We start from the raw sequence: 21949 nt of genomic DNA, 5'->3' as shown, positions 1-21949 counted from the left end.
CATCAGTAGAAAATCTCCTATAAGTGATGGCAAATGGGACCTCCTTCACAAACCAGCCTCACCCACCCAGAGGGACAGCAGTACTTCTAGGTTCACAGGTATTATAAACAGGTGCAGTATGGGCTTGCCTGTCTCCTTTTGAAGACTGGATTCCCCTCTACCACACCATCCTTTAGATTCCTCAAAGACTTCCCACAACACTTTAAACACAGCAGACCCTCATGGAACATCTATGGGATGGGAATTGATCTGGGAGGTACCCACAGCCTCTTGGGACTCCATTTGAGGACACCCGTGAGACCCTAGGTACAAATTCTCCTCAGCTGAGAAAGCACTTGAGAAAACAACTCCTTGAATCTGGCTGTGGACAAACTGAAGATGATTCAGGTAGAGATTACTGGGCAGGACACAGAGGGGAGGTTAGATACACATCAGACCTCTTCAAATGTTCATTACAGGGTAGGCAGCAGACTTTAACTTGCTTTCTTAACTTTCTCAACAGCTATCACCAAATAGGGTCTGTGAGGCCCAAGTTAAAGACTTTTGACTGAACTACTAAGAGGCACAATTCTTGCACTCTAGGGATTTACAACTGAGGAGAGACACAGTTACCCTCCAAACAGCAACCCACTAGGGAGAGAAAACTAGTCAACAGGTGTGATGATCTGCATAGAAAGTAGGAGAAATTCTTTCAATAATTCCAGATATAAGAAACCAGCAAAGAAGGGAAGTGACACAGAGAGAGAGCAGGAGAGAGAGAGAGAGGAAGAAGAAAAGAAGGAGGGAAGGAGGGAGGGAGGGGGAGGGAAAGGGAGGGAGGGAGAGACTTAGGGGTCACGGTGGTGATTCACTTCTTAGTGGGTAGAGTACCAAGGGTTGCCTTTCATCACACATTCATCCTCACTGTCACTGGCTATAGCTGGCTGTGAGGCTGTTTCTATCAGGCTGAGTAACTATCCTCTACCTCCATATCCAGGTGCACAAAACCACACAAAAACAAGGCTGATCACAATGATCATACAGAGAATGAAGTGCCACTAAAACACCAGGGTTAGCCTGACACCAGACAAAACAGGAAATGGGACCATTAGCGGAGAGTCCCCACACTTCCTGCTAGCACATGATTTGGAAGAAGGCCTGACGCAGGGAGATATTTTATTTGTAGAAGCCAGTGTGGTAAATTACAGACCATCCCAGGCCATTCTGGGCTCAGAGTTTCTTTGGCGCTATCCATATCACCACTCATAGGCCACTAAAACCTGTCCATACTCAAGAGTGATTGATTCTGCTCAAAAGTGAGGCATGGAACCACATCTGAAGGTCCACGTCAAATAAGCCATTCGTTTCTTTGTGGATTGGGGGGGGGGGGAGGATTCATAAGGAATAGGAACAGGGAGTCCTATCTTCCCAAGAGTAATAACGGGGTGTTGGAAGAGGTAGGAGGAAACAGGAAGGCAGGCAGGATCTGGAAAGAACAGGAACCAGCAGCCTCATGGACAGTGCTATATATTCTAAGGCCAACCAGGAGGCCCTTTGGTTGTGTCCTTTGTTGCTAGACTGGGTGTGAAGGAAAACAGAGACATTCAGATGGAGAATGTCTACCACCTGGGAAAAAAAAGTCAAAGACAAAGAGGAACATCTCACACATCCTGACTTGCATGGGATCGTGTGTTCCAAGGAAGCCATGATGGAGACCATTGTGGACAGGTGAGATAATGCATCAGATGGCTTTAACTTTGGCCAACATGAGAAGCCTGAGTTCTGTAGCTTGGCAAGTTTGGGCTCACCACCTGACCCTCGTTTAGCTATTCTGATGTACTATGAAGCAGACAGCTCTGGCCTGGGATGACTGTCTCCCTCGGCCCCTCTCAGGCAGGCAATGAAAGCAAGATCCACTTTGAAAATTCTCTCCCATCATGCAAACTGACATGGGCATGCTTTTCAAAAACCCACAGCCAATCTGTTGATCATTACTTATTTACAAAGGCCTTCGGGCAGAAAGTCCTGTAAAAACCATACTTGATACGGTATACACTAGCTTTTTCTGCTTATGGAAAAAAGTCCCCCCAAGGCTACCTCAAACCATCACTTTCTATTGCACATAAAATGTAGCACGAAACACTAAAGTATTTAATATATATGGTATAATCTATCTACAGGAAAGGCATTTGTGTAGAAGTATGTTACCCTGGATTTGGTAATTTGATGTTTTGCTGAAGGCTACGACTTAAACAGCCTCCACCGCTTACAGGAGACCTGTCATCTTGGTACCCAAGAGCCAACAGAATAAAGAAGTACCCTTAAGCAGCAAACTTTGACACAGCTTTGAAGCATATGAAAACAGTGTAACTCCTCAGAATTATTATTACTGGAGATCAAAGCAACCAGTCATACTTTACATAGCAAGCAGGGACAGGGAATTTGGCTCCCAAGTTTTCACATTTTTCAGATTCCTCTTTATTTATTTATTTGATTCTCTAAATTTAGGCAAAAGAAAGCACTCAGGCTTTTCTCTCCTTTAAATGGCGAAAACTATTAGCATTAGTAAGCCGATTACCTAAAGGTGAGTAAATAGGACTTGAATGCTAGGCTGACAACTGGCATCATAAAACCCAGGGGCTTGGCAGTCGGTGCATTTTATTCCTTCTCATGAACTGTAAACATGCATGTAAGTTAGGAGCACCCAGGCAATGATGCACAGGGAGGCCCTGTGACAAGGGGAAGTGAAAGGGCCAGGGGGACCTGCCTCTGGGAATCCATGTCCCCAACTGTGTCCCAGAGAGGTGGATGTAGGTGAGGCAGGAATGCAGTGGAGAAGTGGGGAATGGAAATAACCAATACTCCATTTCAGAGAGAAAGAGAGAGAGAGAATCTATATCCATGAAAGAGGAAAGTAATGTCAGGAGGCAGGTATTTTTGCAGAAGAGGAAGGATTTAGAGTGAGCAGTACACACAAAACACACACACACACACACACACACACACACTCCTTCTCTCTCTCTCCCTTTCTCTCTACACACCAGAGGACACCAGAGGACAACCTTGTTCCTTAGGCACCTTTCATATTTTCTTTTGAGATAGGGTCTCTCACTGACTTAGAAGTAACCATGTGGTCCAGGGTGGCTGGCCAAGCCCCAAGAATCGACCTGTCTCCTTCTCTGCAGTCTTGAGATTACCCATGAGTCTCTGTACCCTGGTTTTTCCTCAGCACCAATGGATTATGTGTATCAAATTCATGTCAATTCAGGTCTTTATGTTTATATGGAAACACGTAATCCTTTGAACTATCTCCATGCCCTTAAGTCATTCCTTTTTATTAAAGTGTTGGACAGTTAAGAGACTGAGAAAATAGACTGGCAAGATTGGGAGACACAAAACATCGAAGGTGACACAAGAAGATTTTGATCAAACAGGAACTAGTAGAGTTGTACTGATACTGTGTTTCATTTGCTATTTATTAGATGGTGTCACTGTTTAGAAATGGGGGGGGGGAGATGAGAGGGAGAAATAGACTGAGAAAGAGAGGAAGGAAGGAGGGAAGGAAGAAAGAAAAGAAGAAGGGAAAAGGGAAGGAAGAGGAGGGAAAGAAAAAAGAGAGGGAGGGAGAGGAAGAAAGAGAGGGAGAGAAGGAGGGGAGGGAGGGAAGGAGGAAGGAAAGGAGGAAGGAAGGGAAGGAGGGAGGGAAGAAGGAAGGAAGGAAGGACAGGCAGCTTCATAATTAATATTGCTTTTAACCTAAGCAGGACTGGATTAGTTTTGAACTTTGCTTTGGCAAGCCCACGGATTATTAAACTTTTTTTTCTCAGTCAAAATCAATTAACAGAAATTTGATTTCCACCGACAGGATAAAAGGAAGGTAATCTTCAGGTTCATTTTTGATTGTGATGATACATCTCACATATGGCCTTAAGTACAGAAACCAGTCCTCAGAGGGACTCCAGCAGAAAGAGTCTTGCCTCAGGCAAACTAACCACAGAGTCCCTCTGATTGGTTCCCAGCGTCATTAGTGCCACTGCTGTTTAGTAACTACACACAGACAGGACATGGTGACAGCTAAGACTTTAAAGCCTATGTATTTTTCAAACAGCTTTTCAAACTGTTTTTCGTGACAGAATTTTTTCAGCTCTATCATTAACTGCTGACAAGCTGACAGAATAAATACTCCAGCCTTTAAGAAGCCATCTAACGATCTCTCTCCCCTCCCCCATGGAGCTGCCTGGGGAGGAAGGTCTGGGCCTGGGCTTAGGCAGGTGGGGAGACCTGAGAAGGAGCTGGAAAGGTGACCATGCTGGGGTTGAAGGGGGATCTTCTTACCTCATCAGCTTCGGGGAGGAGTTGGGTGAGTTCCTCATACCCCCATTACGTTGTTTTTTTTTGGGTGACAGTGTTGGCGGCTGCTCATCTTCAACTGCAAATACAGGTAACTTGTGAGATTATGAACAGTTTGAGGGCAGACTGGGAAACACAGGCAAGATATCAAAGGACACACATTCAAGGCTCAGTCACTCACTAGAGTCAGGGCTGTCTTTAGAGGCCCAGTGACAAAGACAGGATGCGTTAGTGAGAGAGGCCAGCTGAGAGGAGGGTGAAGCAATATTGCTCTATGCACCAACCCTTGAGCATGCACTGTAAACAAACTAGAACCACCTAGAAATGCGCTGGTGTAAGAAAGAATGAGAAACAGTGATTTATCTCCATATAAAAATACATGTCATTATTAAGAGTTAATTTTGGTTAAGAGTTAATACTTTGCTTGGTTAAATAATCAAATGAATTTTCTTGTAACTAACATCAGAAATAGAGTTGTATTTGAGGTAGCAGATTAACAGCCAGCCTGCTGCTTCCCCAAAGGAACCAATATAACTGGTTCCCAATCCTTGCACCCACAGCAAGAGCCTTGAAGAGAGGCAAGGGATCCCAGGCCTCTGCTACCCATGTTTCACTCACGTGGTTCACAGGGCTGGTAACACTAGTGCCTGTGGGCTCAAGAGTCCCCAGCCCAGCTTAGCTCTCTTCCTTGCATCTGCCACCAGGGAGAGTACTTGGGGCAGGAGAAGAGCATTGCAAAGAAGGAGAAAGTTGTCATTGGATGATACCTCTTAATGATGCAGTGGCAGATGAGGGGTGGAGGGCAGCAGAGAGGGCCTGGAAACCATAGACTTGATTTCCAAATGTCTAAACCACACAGATCACTAAGCAATATGAAGCTTTAGTCACAGACAACACAACACGCTGTGCTCTGCAGCTTTTGCCCAAAGAGACCCAATAATAAGCATTGGAGACGGGTTGCCTGCGCCATGCTGGTTTTTTAAGAGCACTGCTGGATAATTAGCAGATACTTGCCCAGCCTGTCACCCAAGGGCATGTGCAAGACAATTCTAGCCCTGCTCTCCCCACCCTCACACAGTCCAGGTTACAACTGTAATATCAAGAAGGAAATATAGGAGCCTCGGATTCTCAGAGATGAATGTCATATGACTAGAAGGAAGCAGCCTTGAAACTCAGAATGTATGGAAGTTACCTTAAAGCCAAGAGAAATATTAGCAGTGACATATGTTAATACGTATGAGCTGCTCAGCTGCTTGCTATTGTCCAAAAGACCCATAACAGAACAAGCACCCTACAGCACTTCCCTGAAGACCCTAAATAAACATAGGCAGTTAGGACACACAGTACCAATGGGATTTGAACAGTTTAAATAACCTCCAAATTTGCTTCAGAATGCCATGTTTCTTAAGCTGATCCTCTGTCCTACTGTCAGTTTTGGGTTACCTCATCCTGACTGACCCAAGGCAAGGGGAAATGGTGTGACAAGGAGAGAGGAACACTGTGGAATCGAGTCCAGAAAGGACCTGCAAATGCTCACAACCCATTCCCTCTCCCACCTGCTCCCCCTCCATTCCCACCCCACCTCCCACCCTAGGCTCCACTCAGGCTGAGACCCTATCAGTCACTTAGTGCTCCAGGCTGGGGCTATGTGGTTGGGAGGATATCACATCTTATCAGAAATGAGTATCCACAGCAAATCACACTGAGACTAAACAGCACTTAAAAGATTAAAGGAAATAAATACAAGCCACATAAATGGTATTGAAAAAAATCACTTAGACTTGATATGCATCTCTCAGCCAGCAAACAGGCACTCTGAGTTTGACCTGAATTCATCTTCCTTTCAGAGGACAGGGGGCAGGCATCCAAAGCAATCCAAGGCAGGCTAAAGTGAGAGTTTGTGTTACATGCTCACACACATGCCTACATATACTTTTACATTTTCCCACCTTAGGCTGGAGAAGAGAGCCTTACATTGATTCTATACATAATGCAAGGCCACCTTTTAATATGGGCCATTATTGAACTGCAACAGGGTGACCTGGACAGTTGCTAGCACACTACTAAAGTGAGGTTTTTATTTTTGAGTATGTTTATTGGGGGTACAAATTGTTCTTCTCCTTTCATAAGCTTACAGAGCAATACCCCAAAAGGTCTTTGACCTAGCCTAGTCCACAATGGTTAGCTTTACTCAAGACCATTGCATGTTACCATGGCTGTAGCCAATTATGGAAAGAGTCTCTGTCAGACACTTTTGCTGGCTTTTCTGCTGCATTCCTTGCTTAACTTTTCCTTCCTCATTAGCTCTGGGCCTTCAATAAAGCATCCTCTTTAATTAAGCATCCATTTTCCTTTCACCTAGTACCTGTTGTTCACTCACATGGCTCTTCAGATGTGAGATCTGCATGTTAATATGTGTTAGCCAGCTCTTGGAGACAACTCATTGTGGAATGAGTGTTATGCCTGCTTCTATGCAAGGCAACTATTTATTTTCATTGTGACTCTGAGAGATCATCCATCATAATCATAGTGCATTTAAACTGGGATTTGTTCACTTCAATGGAACCATGTTCAAAACTTTATTCAGAGCCTGGAAATCTGTTCCTTGAAGAGCTGGGATAGATAATGTCCTCAGCTTAAATATATGAATGCTGTGTAATGGAGAACATTACACATGGCTTAGGTCTCACAAGCGGAGCAGGGATAAATTCTCTTTACTAAGAAGGACACAAACAATATTTAAATATTATTCTTTCTATGAGTTCCACCAAGACATACATATATATATATATATATATGTATAATATATATATATATATTAAGCAGATCTAGAAAAACTTCTAGCTGATTACATGAGAGAAATAAAGTGGAATTAAACTTACTCACTTTCATGAAAGACAAACATGGTGAAGTAACAAGCCACCATCTCAGGAGCACACATAACCACAGCCTTGTCTTTAACTTGCTCTTGCTAGTTGCAATTTACCTTCCTAGCATTTCCACTTGCCTCTGTGTGGAGTGAGTTGCATGAAGACATGCTCCTTTAGAGAAACCTGCGTTACCAGCTTCTTTAAAATACAAACAAGTTCAGGAATCTAATATGGAATTTTTATAGGAGGCAAACCTCTCTCCAGTCCCCGAGTCCTCATAAAATTCAAGGGCTTGTTTTTGCACATCCCTAAGTATAACACTTAATGTTCTGTTATAACTTCCCAGTGCTCTCTTGTCTAATAGGCCCTGAATCTAACAGTTTTACAGTTTGGGGAGAAGAGTCAGTGTTAGAAAAATGTCAGGCTGGTCTAATGAGGCTTCAGATCCCCTGGTTTGCGCTGGAGTTTAATTTAAACTTACAATGATGTTTTAACATGTTTGCGTTTTCTTGACTAAAGAGGATTCATTATTTCAGTGACATAACCTCCAGACAATGCTCTGGGAATTGATTTAAGATGTGGTGGTAATTCCAACAGCCTTAATGCAGAACTGAACATCTGTAACAACATTTCATTCCACCTCTCATCAGTGTTCTGTTTTTAAGCAAGAGCAAAGCAACATCTTCCAGAAACACTGGCCAGGGGCCTGGGCTTACTTCAAAATGATCACATATTTTACTGGATTTTTTAAAAAAAGAAATCCCTGCCTTTGTATTCCTCTCTAAGCTGCAAATATTATGCTGGGGTCCTCCAACGTCTTTCATATGGGTCCTTGAAAGGGGCAATGACTTCGATTTTCAGTTTGCCCAAGGAGTCTGATACTTGCATGGGATGAATCCAGCAGTCCCCTCCAGCCTGGGGCATTTCCCTCCTCCCTGTTTTCCTCTTGAGATTTAGGAGGGGGTGGGGGATGAAGCTCTGAGATTTAAAGGTGGGTTTGTTGGCTGGGGTTAAAACATAGCTCAAAGCAAATAAACTCAGAAAAGTAATAAAAGGCAACAACTCATAAACATGAGTCAAACAGCTATCTCCATTACATTATTAATCACCACATCTGGAGGAACCCACATCTGTACACACTTAGCAGATCATTAGTAATGTCATATTCACACTGGAGTCACTCAGAATAAATGGCATGCATAGTGGCTTGAACACAAAGGCATCAAGCTGAAGGGGCTTCCTACTGAAGTCAGGGCACAAGCTGCTAGTTGTAGAGTGGGTTTTACTGATTATCCATTGTTTTTTTGTTTTTTCTCCTATGGCTTTTCTGTTTCAAATTTTGTGGCCCAAACAAGTTAAATTCATGCTGAAAGCTACAGTAGTCCTCTCTCTTCTTCAATGGAGTAGCATGTTACAGTGAAACTCTGAGGGTACCAGGCAATTATTCAATACTGGGACAAAGCCCAGCACTCCTTCACCTGGCTTGGGCACGTGTCGAGAATTGGGAGTTGCATTCTTGTGCACAATTGGGTCTTTGTGATAGCGTGCTCTAGCTTCAGCCTTGACTGCTGAACAATAAGGAGAGAAGAAAATTGAAATTAATCCCTAGTGAAATTGTTCATTACAAAAGTTACCAACTGGTTTTAACTCTAAACACAACCATCGTTTTGTATTAGAATGGAGGCTTCACTCTCATGGCTGAAGAGGAGGGCCTTTTCTTTCTCTTTCCCTCCATTGACTTCCTGAAATACTTTCTGGAGAGGTGACATCTGAAAATTGAGAAGACAATCTCCTTTGTGTAGAAATCTCCAAACATATATAGAATTCCTTTTTCTCCACTACAATACACATAGACACACAAATCAAAACCAGTCTCACAGCACGGTCAGGGCTTTAGCTCCTGAGAAGTGCTGGAGAGAGTCCTGCTCAATACTCTTCACATCTCAAGTCTTTTATATCCTTCACTGTTACACTACTGCTTCTCACCCCAGACTGCTGGCCTCATCAGCCATCTTGGTTTTGACAACACTGCTTAACTTGATCTAAATCTAAATTCCATGCATCAGACATTTCTCTGAAAAGTGCAGTGTTGGGGGTTTGGGGTTTAGCTCAAAGGTAGAGGGCTTGCTTAGCAATGTGTATGTCCTGGGTTCTGTCCCCAGCCCCACCACCCCCTCAACAAAAATAACAAATAAAAAGAGAAAGAATGTAGAGTGGCACAGATGAAACACAGGTACTTTTCCAAAGGATCATGTTCACTATGTAACTGCTGTCTGGCTAACACTGAGGATAAACAGTGAAAGCCCAATTGCTGAGGTAGAAGATAACAACAGTGTGCTTCCTAGCTTTTCCTCCAAGACAAACCCAGTACCGTAGTCATTCTGCAGAGAGATTTACTGTGGTGGACAGAGACTCCTTGGCTGACTGAGTTCCCTGAACCATAACTGGCTGCTCTCCAACAAGAAGTCTGGACAAATTAATGCTTGGGTCTTATAATGTGGACCCAAGAGGAAAATGGATCCTAAATGACAGAAGGACACTTCACTCTGGTAGCCTGTCATATACTTATGCCTGGCAACAGGGTGGGGAATTTTCCTTAAGAAATGGAGAGAAAAGCAAAGACAATAAATCCCATAGGGTGAATTGGGTACCATGACTGTCCTAATTAGCACTTGACTGTTGATACAGGATGAAGCCTGTAGGTAGGAATAAGCCCATCAGAGGGACTGAGCAGTAAGTATGGCTAAGATAGGCACACCAAGAAAGGCAGTGGACAGCTCAATGTCAGAGCACAGGGGACTGAGACATCATCCTTAGAATAAAAATATCCGGTCTGACAATCAGAGGCTGCATCTTCATGGGACCACTATTAAAATCATTCTAAGGAAGTAGTTGGGAAAGATTGTGTCAAGTATAAATATACAAGTAATGGAAAGATGAAGGATGTCACCCCACAACCATCCTGTCTCCAACATACAAAACTCTCTAACAATGAACAGCCATGTCTTCCTGCACATTCCCCAGCTAGGCAATCTCACAACCTGTAGCTGAAAAAGTAGGAAACAGATTTATTTGGAAAACTCGGAGGGTGGAGGTTATTAAAAGAATCTGTCATTATGTAAAATGAAAATAGGAGGCTGCTCTGCACTAACGGGCACTGGGAACACCCGCGCCCAATGGAGAGCTGGGAGGGCAGAAAAGGGAGGGTTTGATGGTGCTTTTTCGTTGCTGGCTTTTGTGGTGCTAATAGAAGAATGGAAAGGGAGATTGTAAGGAACAATAGGTTATGTAGAAGTTAATCACAGGGTATATTTCTGGCTCTATTCACTGCCTAAGAAACCTGAATTGTGTAAGTTTGAGTCCATCAATATAGAGTAATGGAGAAATTCAGCTCCTACATGGGAGAGAGAGAAAAAAATACTACATTAATATGTTAACAAAATCCATGTGACCTTCACTATAATCTCCTTATATAAATAGGAATAAAGGCTCCTCTAGAATCAAACTGGATAGACTGCATACATCTATGGTACCCTTATGTCCCACCCCGATCTCTCCAACAATAATCCCTGTGCCTTGTTTGCATCCCAGTAGGAAAGCAGTGTTCCTCAGTGAGCCTTGATCTAGAATTTCAGCTCCTATATCTTGCCTGAACTCTGACCCTGCTATAATTATTTGCCCATCACTCTGTCCTGTTCAGTAGAAAATTTCTCTCAGAGATATGGTTGCCTTTGGCTCTTTTATTTCTTATTTTCTGTCTCTGTTGCCTCAAATACAAAGAACCCTCAGGCATTAGCTTCTCAACAATAAGACCCAGACAGGAACAATGGAGTTGAAGGAGGAAGCACACAACTGAAATGAGAAATGCAAAAATATCTCTGAGCGATTCCAGTGGAGCCTGCAAAAGCAACAGGAGGAAGAGGGCCACTTTCAGTTTGTTTGAGTGGGACAGGGCTTGAATGGAGCTCAACAAAAGCAGTTCAGTGCTAGTGCCCTCTCCTCCCCTCTCTACACCTTGTTCCTCAAGCCAACCAGATGTGGAGGCTTGCAGGTCAAAGGTAGATTCAATTTTTGCTTGTAGTCCTAGTGTGTGGTGTTTGTGTTTGTCATTTAAAGTGCAAACGAAGGCTATTCAGTTCCTGGCACCAACCTGGACATCTTCTTGCCTCTCTTATGTTTAGCGTCAACAAACAGGGGCTACCATGCATTTTTGTACAGCCCACAGTTGATAATGACTGGGAAAATATCATAAGGATAATATTTCCTAAACTATTGAGAAGATGTTAGCTAGCCATGGGAGGGTATATGCTCTGTAATCTCAACACCTGAAAGGCTGAGGCAGGAGGGTCACAGGTTTGTGGTAAGCCTGGACTTAATGGAGAGTCTCAAGAACAAAACAAAACAAAATTCCAATATTTTTATCTATAAATTAAATTGCATGTAACCAGACACACTGTCATTTATTGCCTGTTTTCCAGTTTCCCTCTATAACAGTGTTGAGTAGCTTCATAATTCATTAGAGTCCATATGGCCTACCAAGCACTAGGTATTAGCTAACTGACCCTGGGCAGAAAACCTGTGTGGATGCCTGCCGTGGTCCCTCTGCACATCTGTCCAGCTTCCTGACTTTCCAAAAGACACTCTGTCCTTTCCCACCTGCCCAAACAGGCAAGCAATACAATAAGAGTCAGGGTCTATTTAAAGCACACTGTCAGGGACTTGAGGACAGATAGAGGTCATTAGTGACACTAATGTCCCTATGACCCAACCTGCTATGGGCACTGCTGTTTTCCTCATGTTTGGAGGACTTGAGTGAGATAGATCCACCTTTTTCAATCAAGTTAACTTAGATTCATCCACTGGGTACTCTGAAAATCAAGGCGAAAACCCGTCTACTGTGAGTAATTCCTTGAAGCTGTCAGTATGTGCTGCTGGTCTACCCGGTGAGAGCCCGGACAAGACAACAGATTAACCATTAGAGTAGATACGTTGAAAATATACAGCTTCAACCTTTCCCTGGCTAGCTCAGAGCGATATACAGATGATTATTTCAACCGTCAGCTGCCGCACAGATTTAAACCCCTGCACAGTAACTCCTGGATTCATCTGCCCCTTGTCAAACTGGCATTGCGTTAGTTGGAGGATACATGGTGTGGCAGTTTCACTGCGAATCCAGAATGATCCAGACGGCTGCTGTCTCTTTGTTAACAGGAAGCCAAACTGATGAGTTTGTAATGTGTTTCTTATCAAAGGTAGTTTCAGAGAAGAAAATGTACCCCATCAGTTTGGCAAGTATTTCATAGAGGCCAGATTATGAGCTTTAATCAGAGCATCTCTCTTATTTTCTTGAAGAAATAGACAACCCGGCATCCATCCCATTAAGATCATTTCATGTCAATGAATTATGTATTTATGAATTTATAATTATCCTTGATTCTCTCCTTCCTGCTGCATCCTTAATAAAATCATCAGATAGAGCCTACAGAGCAATGGTGCTTTACATATGAGCATCCTTATTTATTAAAGGTGAGTGTTGATATTTTTTAGCTAAACCGTCATTGTAAATGGTGGGATTGCAATTCTCAGCTCACACATTTAACAAAGACACAGTGAAATGGAATGGAATGTGTGCTATCCAGAAACAGACTTCCTTCTAACATGGCTTATTATCATGTAGATTTGATTTTTACCATGAATCACACCAAAGCTCTCTTATATTTTCATAAGGAAAATCCCCATTCCATTAAGATGTCAGATGCTGTTCTTGGCACACTGCAAGGGTTCACATGGGTGGCCCAAGCTCCAAGTTTTCTGCTGGCCATTTTTGTTCTCATTCCTGTTGAGTTCCATGGCTAAACACTGGCATGAAACCATTGTTTATTGGGTCATCCTTTAAAAAGATGAGATTTTCTTTATCATGGAATCTCCTCCATTTTGATTATTTAAAGACATTACTTGATATTCTTGACTCCTAAGATTTTAGATATGTCCTTAAACAGGCCTCCTCTGCAGCCCACCATGCCCACTTCTCAAGGGCATTCAAGGAACTGTTTCTACCACCCCACAGAATGACACTAGGCAGACTTAACCAGTGAATTATTTCTTTGGATCACTTCACGCTGTGTGCATGAGATTGCTAAGGACAGCCCTGGTTACACAGACTTCCTCCTGGATTTACAAATTGTCAGATATCCAAAGGAGTGGAGAAAGGATCATGCTGCCTAGGAACCTGAGACTTGCCACCTGCCCAGGGTGAGAAACAGAAAAGAGAGACAGGGTCAGGCCTCTTGTGGCTGTTACTGAAAACCCACATCAAACTCTCCCAGTTACCACTACACTGGCTTATATTTTCACTGTGGGATGTGAGTTCCTATTAACTTGTATGTTTTGACTGGTATCGCACCTTCTCTCTGTTTTTCCCCCTCCCCCTAAACAGCTTCAAATTAACATGACTGGCAGAAAATGTCAATCATACTTTCATTTCTGTTTTCCACTTTACTGTTTATGTTTTTAAAATTAATATTTGCCTCACTGATTCTGCCTTCTAAAGACAAGCCTAGAATTCAACTGTGTCTACTACTAAACCATATATTATACAAATAAGGATCATTAATATTACCATTATCAGCTCATCCATAAACACCCTATCTGCTATGGAGTCCATTGTGTCAAGAGCTCCTAGAATCCTAATATGTATTCCAGATGGTTACATGATATTTCTCTGAAACTCAGATAAAGGGAAAATGCATGGATTTTTAGTACAATCCAGGTTCCCAATGAAGAATGTCCTGACAGACCTTTTAGAAATATGGTATGTTTTTAACCTTGGGAGGCAAGGAACAGTTGGGATTGTGATTTTACACTAAGCACAACATTTGGTTTGTTTCTTAAGGACATAGTCACCTTCTAAGGACACTCCTGAACGATCAGATCATAATCCATTTCTACTACAATTTATGGTCAGGATACATCCTATGCAGCATTGTAAAAAGTGCAGACATGCTGTGAGGACAAGGTATGTGATACAGAGGCAGGGCTTAAATGGTTGCAGGGGTGCTGTGGTCCCCTCTTCTTTGGGTTCAAGACCACACTAAAATCAAAGCCAGAACAAAAGTCTGGGTCTGGCCACAGTAATCCAGGTTATTAGAGCATGAGGGTAGGGGATCTTGGAGTTAAGTCATTTGCCTGAATGACAGCTCTGACCTCTCTCTCTCTGTCTTTCTTTCTCTCTCTTTCTCTCTCTCTCTCTCTCTCTCTCGGGTGTGAGTGTGTGTGTGTGCGTGTGAGTGTGTGTGTACTTATGTACCATATGTAGAAGCCAGAGGTCAACATCAGATGCCTCTCTCTGTCTCTGTCTCTGTCTCTGTCTCTCTCTCTCTAAGACAGGATCTCTCAATGACCCTGGAGTTCAATGATATGGCTAGACTAAGCTGGCCAGCAAGCTCCAGACACTTTCCTGTTTCTGCCACTCCAGTACTGGATTGCAGATACACATTGTCACACCCAACTTCTAATGTAAGTGCTAGCTTTGGTCCTCAAGCTCATATGACTCCACTAACTGAGCCCTCTGAGCATCTTTGGAGCTCTGTTCTCAGAGAAGTTACTCAACATCATAAGACATACTGTCTTCCTAATCTAGGGAATTTTGTAGAGGGACAATTTTTCAGCTAGAAATTGACCCATGAAACCAAGGATTTCTAACTACATTTTAAAATCTTGCAGGAAGCCAGGTGCTCATCTAAGGAAAGTCTCTTTTTCATAGGCCAAGGGCTCAGCAACAGGACTAGTACTCCACTGCTGAATACAGTGGTCCCAGTGCAGGACAGGTAGTCCACATTGGCATTTCTTTAAATGCAACAAGACAGGGCATTTCTAGGGCATGGTCTGCCTCCAAATATTAGCTGGTGCTGCTTAGCAAGAAGGGTAGGAGCTACACACAAAGACCTGAAGCCACCCTACAGGGTCCAAACCTGTGCATTTGGAGGCTTACAAAACTTGAGTTGGCTCTCCTATGCAATGTGAATGGACCAAGTACCTACATCCTAGAGATGTTCTGAGAATGGACAGAAAATATGAGAAGTCAATTGACGAGTTTCCTTGTTAAGTTCTTCCTAAACTTTCTCTGCCATTGTTTTCCTGGCTTGAGGGATAGATAACTTGGAAGTCTGTTAAGGAATCCTATACATTGCAAGTCTATTGTCTTTCAATGGCACAGCACTCAATTTAAATGGGCTTGCAATCTCTTTCTGCCTCATCGCCCACCCCCACCCCACCCAAGCAATTGATCCCTTGGTCCAAATGGGAAAATGAGGTGGGCGTTCTGTACCACCCCCATCCTTTGCATCACCTTCAGCCATCACCTTTGAAACATGTTTATTTAGCTCCAGCAAACTCCTCAGCCCAAATAATTAGGTTTGCCAAGTGTCGTAAAGCAAGCCAGAAAACCTTTAAATGGGCTCAATTGGAGGAGGCTGTGACAAATGAAACTCAGATGGAAACATGGAGAAACCCCACTGTTTCCTCTAAATTACAGGAAACTTGGGCTGCCTGACTATGAGGGGCAGAATCTGGTGGGAGGTCAGGGCAGGCAAATTATGGGATGGGGGACTTGATGACTCCTTCCCATCATATCTTTCAGCCTTCAAGGGACAGGCTACTCTCCCTCCAAGCTTTTCTTGGCCCTTCTCAATCTCCTTATTTAGTCCCATTATCAATTTGTTTCCCCTTGTAGCATGCCCTGCTCCCAAACTAGACTTTGAAGTTCCTTTAATGCCATTCTTTTGTCTCTGAATCTCTCCAGCTCCTGAAGGTTTACTAGTAAATTGATCCTAGTGGCTACAGCCAGCATGGCAGGGTGAAAGGAATAGTCTCAAGGTCAGGAGCCCTGGCTTCTTGTTCCAAGGCCTAGATCTCATGTGTGTCATCAACAAGATACTTCTCTCCTAGGGAATTGTAGTTCACTAAATGAAAGACATTGTCAGCTCTGCTTAATCATGATTTGAGCTGAATACTGTCTCCTCTTATGTGGGAAATATCACTGGAGCCAACTGTGGACTAAAGGCCACATAACTGGCCAGCCACAAATTACTCTCCAACACTTCCTACCAGACTCCACCTAGAATGTCACTGAAAAGGAAAACGAAGACTGTTATGCCAAGGAAAAATTTGATTTGCCTTGGTAATTAAAGGGTCCTGGCTTCCAAGGAAATGAACCAGAGAACTTTGTAGAATACCAATGCTTGAGTCTCATGCTTGTCTATTCAACCAAAACCTTGGGAACGCTGGACAGAGGATATAGTTCAAGGGTAGAACAATTGTCTAGCAAGCTCAAGTTCCTAGGTTCATAAATAAAATACCAAATTAATGATGAAAGCAAACAAACCTCAGGGTATGGCTTTTTCTTGTAATTTTTTTGTTAACAGAAAATCTTCAAAAGACATCCACTAAGAGAACCACAAGTTTAGATGGAGAAACAAGAAAGCTTCATTAAAAAAAAATGTAATACACAAGTTATATAAAAATAGCAATACAAAAATGTATGATGATGTCATATCAGAACTCAATAAACACTGCTAGACAATAAGTGCTAGAGAGTGGGATATTCAGAGAAAAGAAAGTAAGATTGGAGACAAGAATGGAATGGGAAGAAATACTAGCTGGCTCTCCTGTGTGACCCAGGACTGAGGGGACATGTTCCCCTGAGGATACACACAGTCTATTGAAATAAATGTACAGACTGCTAATAGTGTGATGGGGAACAGGCAGGCAGAGGCAACAGCTCAAGTAAGCAAAGGGGTGGAACATACTAATATAAGGACTCTAAGAAAATCAGTGTGAAGAGAGCAACCACAGCTCAGGAGACATGGATACATTCCCAGAAAGCTCCACATCCCCAAATATGGACTTGAGACAACATCTGGGAAGTCCCGGTCATCTTAAAGCTTCCCTTCCTTGATTTTAACTGCTCAGACTGAAAGTGAATGGAATATAAAAGGCACTGAAGACATCTACAGAGACCTACTCAACTCAGCCCACTTTCCTTTGGGCTGCTTTGGGCTACAGAGGCCAAGATAAGATGTATACAAATGCACCTGGCTTAAATGTAGAGGTCTGAGTCCACAAGGGACATTTCTTTGGTCTGGATGAGGAGAACTGACCACAAGACAAAGATACCAGAAAAAGACACTGAACACCTTGGAGAAGGGTCCTGGAGGTTCTAAGAAACTGACTCCTTACAGAGTGGAGTTCCTTTGAGTTGACCCTGTTGTCTCGAAAGTGGTTTGGAAGAGAGGCCAACAGCGACCACCTTTTAGTGAAAACTAATGGCAATTATTTCTTCAAAAATCACTGGCAATAAAACCAGTAGAATCATGGACAGGGAACTGATTCCCCAGCCTTCTGCTGTGTGGTTTGGTCTGATCAATAACACTTTCTAATGGTCTCTGTCAAAACCACACAGGAAAATACAGCACTGGCTAGCACCCTTGACTCCAAGCTGCAGGTCAAAAAAACTCAAAACAGAAACAGCCTAGTGGACTTTTCAAATTAATGACTTAAAATTATTCATCTACAACATAAGCAAAGTATATGTCTCCCAAGTTTCTAACAGGTAGAATAGTGGAGAAAATAGATAAATTAATCATTCTAGGAAACATTTGAATTTTCCCTTTCTATAACCTCAACAAAATACCTGCATCCTAAAATGGTCAATATTTATGCACAAGTTGTAGAGGTGGCTTTTGTTTTTATTTTTGGTTATTTTATTTTTATTTTTTTTTGAGATGTAGCTGTGGTTTAAATAATAAATTCAAAAATAGGAAAAATATGAATAAAAGAATTAAAAATTGTTGAAAGATATTTACTATTTTTTAGTCGTGTTTGACCCATCGATAATGTCCAGGTTGAAAAATTAATCAATTTTCCTATAAATTTTCCTAAAATTCAAAACAATACATTAAAATAAATTCCTATCTGTTATGTCAGGATTTAAGTCTGGGGCCAGAGAGAAAAGCCCACATCCAATGGTGACCATGGAATCTAAATTAGTAATTACTTGTGAAAGAATATCAAGTTAAAACTATTTCAAAAGAATATTAATCTAGCACATTAATTAAAATTATAAATACACCCTCCATATTGTGTTGTGGACTGTCAGAATTATTCTGTATAAATCAATAGATTAAATACATAGTCATTCCATAGGACAATGTGAGATGTGGAGGTAAGGCAATTTGAGGGTGAATCCGTTTTTTGTGTTTTTATCTTTTAAAAATATTGTGAATGCTTATTTAACTGAAACTCTCTCCAAGGGAGAAGTATACCAGGCAATTGGATTTAAAAGAAATATAAATTGAGAGAAGTTTTCTTAGTGGAGGTATGTCTCTTGCAAAGAGTTTCAGATATTCAGCTTAGAGAAATAAGAATCAAAGAAAGAAAGGCAGGGAGTGAAGCAGGAGGGTAAATATTTAGATGCCATTTGGGGAGTGTTTCATTTATAGGGTGGCAGCGCCACCTTCTGGTCATCCTGCACTTCAAGAGCCTCTGTTTTAAGGCATAAAGGTAGAGTTGTACAGCTGTATTTTATTGCCCGTCAGCAGATTTCTAACACACTGGTTGAAGTTTACTAATCTGCTATTACCTGACATGGGTTACATAAAAACTCAGCATGCTAATTGTTGACAAACCAATTCTAATATACAAAGAAATGTAAGTCAACCAGTAAATACCCAAATATATCAAAACAGAGTTCCTGTTTGTTCTAACAGTGTTATTACTATAACAACTTGATCTCTTAACACAAGGCTCAAGTTCATGCATTTCAAGGAACGAAAGAATGGGGACAAGGCATTTTCCTTATTGAGACCCTCTCCTTTTTTTACGATTGAGAAAGAAGGGGCATTTCTCCCCTTTTGGAGAACAGGTATCGTGACCACAATGCCATTTAGGAAATTTGTTCATAAAGCAAAGCCTGAGTTACACATACTGAAGATTACATCTATAAGATGTTGTATTGTTTTACACGGAAATAAGGAAGTTATGGAGAATATATGTCACTGAAACTATGGGCAGAGAAACACTACCTGTCATTTTTCAGGGGGAAAAAAGATCACACAGATGTGATAGCAAAGGAACACAATAAAGAGAAGAAACGGGAATGTGATAGTGTGTCTGATTATATCTGCAAAGGAAACTGTGAAATAAATTAACACCCAAGTACCCATGAGATGCGGATGGTAGCTCCACTGCCAGAGATCGTTATGCGTCAGGGAAGGCTGGTGTTCTGTAATAAGAGAACTAAAGTGCAGGCTGTGAATCTGGTGGTGATAACTAATGGCCACACTACTTAAGCCCATGATTGCATCTCTAACAGGGTGTGGGGGTGGAGTAAGAATAACAAAAGAGTCTAAAGGAGCAAGGACCAAAGAGTGCAACGGGATTTGTATTTTCACTGGGAAAAATAAACCCCAAATGGGATCAAAGGGCCCCAGGAAATGAAAAATGACAATTCCCATGTCTTCCTAATCTGATCTGGAGCCAAACCATCATGTGATAGCTAACAGTGTAGGACTTTAGGGCAGGGTACAGCTGTTCGTCAGGTGCTGGGAAAGGAGAGGGATACCATGGTCCATTCAGCTGAGTGAAACATACTCTAATTTTAAAACCTTATTTAGATTTAATCTATAACCGCAACAAAATAGCTCAGGAAATAACCAAAAGGGAGTCTCTAGGGACATAAGAAGCAGCTGTGTAAAATCTCACATTCAGTTCCTCCAGCCATCTGGGTCAGGCATGTGGGTAAAGAGGATCAAGGATCAGCATAACTTGATCTAAGCACACCCCCACTGGCTACAAAGGAAGTTTGGCCAGGAGGATCACGAACATAGGCAAAGGATGGCATTTATCTACCACATGCCCTAGAGATACAGGCTTGCCAGGTGACTTCTCAGTAGAGGAGGAAGGCCTAGGGGGACTGACGGTAGGGGCAGGGAGGAGTCCTGAGCTCTCAAGATTTAATCTGTGTGTTGATTCTGCTTAGCCAGTGTGTTAAATCAGGAAGGTAGAGTCTTGGTGACTGGCTGGGACCTGGGTGATTACAGGTGCAAGACTTTCCTTAAGAGAAAGTGGGTAAATTCAAATCCACAAGGAATAATAGGTAGATAAAAACACCATGTTTGGGTTACAAAACTGTAGTCTGGATTCAGAGGACCTCAGGGTGACATCATCAAGGAAGTAGTGAAATCTTGCCTTTCCAATGACAAAAGGAAGGCAGACATTGTCAGATCAAATACAGGGTCCAAACACAACATGACTGCCAGCAGGGGAAAGCAAAGAAATGCATCTCCTTCACACGAAATAGAGAGCAGTTCTAGAATGATCTAAGAGTTGTCTAGCAGTCTAAGGAACTAGCTATTCATGGACAAATACCTTGTTCAAGACAATATAAGGAAATATGAAGAAGCATATGCTCAGTGAACCATAAAGCACATACTGAACAGAGTTTCCATGCCAGTTCCAAAGTGTCTGTTGAAAGTTCTTGCCTACTGAATGTAGTATGCCCAGAGTTCAAGGACAGTGCAGTAGTTCCTACATGTTGGTGCTATTTACTTCTATAAAAACTCTTCATGGAAGCTACTCTGCTTGGGGTTCATCTGGCTTTCAAAGAAGTCTCACTGATTCTGACTGGAGGTTTGGGCATAACCAGCCAAGATGTCTTCCCAGAGTTGACAATATTTAAAAACTGAACCACAAAAGCCAAGTCAGCAAAGGTTCTCCTGAACAAGTTACAGGGTAAACATTTTAGTTTCCAGGGGCCAAATCTCTCTTTTGGAACGTCTCTTTTTGCTGTGAACCCCAAATGTAGCCAGGGACAATGGGCAAATGAATGAGTGTGACTGAATCACAGTCAAACTTTACTTGTGAAAGCAGGCCAAGGGCCAGATTTGCCCCATTGAGCCTCAGTTTACTGATAGGTAGGCTTTAACTACCTTGAAGAGACCAGGGAAAGAATGAGTCACAGGGGAATGTTACAGCAATGTGTTAGTCAGAAAAAATGCTTTGGATGATACCTAGAGGACACTTATGTGGAAAATGCAACAATGGAAGGTCTTTGAGGCCAACTGTGAAGGTGTCTCAGTGCCCTGGTGATGAGTGAAAGCTAGAGATCATCCAAATGTGGCAGGTTACTGGCTGTCAAGAAAGCCACCAAAAGATATTTTAGTTAGGTGTGGTGATTCAGACCTATCTATAATCACAGTTCTACAAAGGCCAAGAAGGTAGGGTGGGGGGTTGCTAAGACTACAAGGTCAGCCTGAGCTACATAGTAAGTTTAGGAGCCAAAAGAACAAACCATTCATCGTCCCCGTCTTTAAAGTGAAATGACAATAGTAATGAGTTGGTACTTTAAAACAATGTTAACTGGGGGATAGATATTTAGCTCAGGGCTAGAACACTTGACCAGCAGAAGTTAGACCCTGGTTCAATTCTACACATGGCAAATATAATAAATGAATAAGCATTATATTATACTATTCTATCCAATACAGTAGTGGGCTGGGGCAAGCAAGACTATTTGGAGGAAAATAGTGATAGAGTAAGCAAATAAGGCTGAGCCCTTGAAGTTGTTGGTTCTCATTGCCCTCTAACAGCAATGAAATATGACCCAGAGGCCAAAGCAGCCATTCATATAATAGGTAAGAGGAAAAGACAGTATGTGGATTTATAGCTTCAAAATGTGCATGGATATTCATTCA

The 21949-nt window shown here is 42.2% G+C and overlaps 1 protein-coding gene across 24 annotated transcripts in view; it reads right to left on the bottom strand.

Moving 5' to 3' along the window:
- The window catches only part of Kcnma1 (potassium calcium-activated channel subfamily M alpha 1), a 707058-nt gene that overhangs the window by 82759 nt on the left and 602350 nt on the right, over positions 1 to 21949 (bottom strand). For 21 of the 24 annotated variants that reach the window (XM_051174773.1, XM_051174774.1, XM_051174776.1 and 18 more), the window contains one exon: positions 4315 to 4408. In XM_051174773.1, coding sequence (XP_051030730.1) covers positions 4315 to 4408 — 94 coding nt within the window. Of the gene's footprint in view, positions 1 to 4314; positions 4409 to 8677; positions 8765 to 21949 lie in introns of all 24 variants that reach the window. The other 3 variants (XM_051174778.1, XM_051174789.1, XM_051174792.1) reach the window with 1 other exon arrangement.

The sequence above is a fragment of the Phodopus roborovskii genome, unplaced genomic scaffold (genome assembly GCF_943737965.1).
Source record: "Phodopus roborovskii unplaced genomic scaffold, PHOROB, whole genome shotgun sequence".
NCBI lineage: Eukaryota > Metazoa > Chordata > Mammalia > Rodentia > Cricetidae > Phodopus > Phodopus roborovskii.
This window is presented reverse-complemented; position numbering and strand designations above follow the sequence as displayed.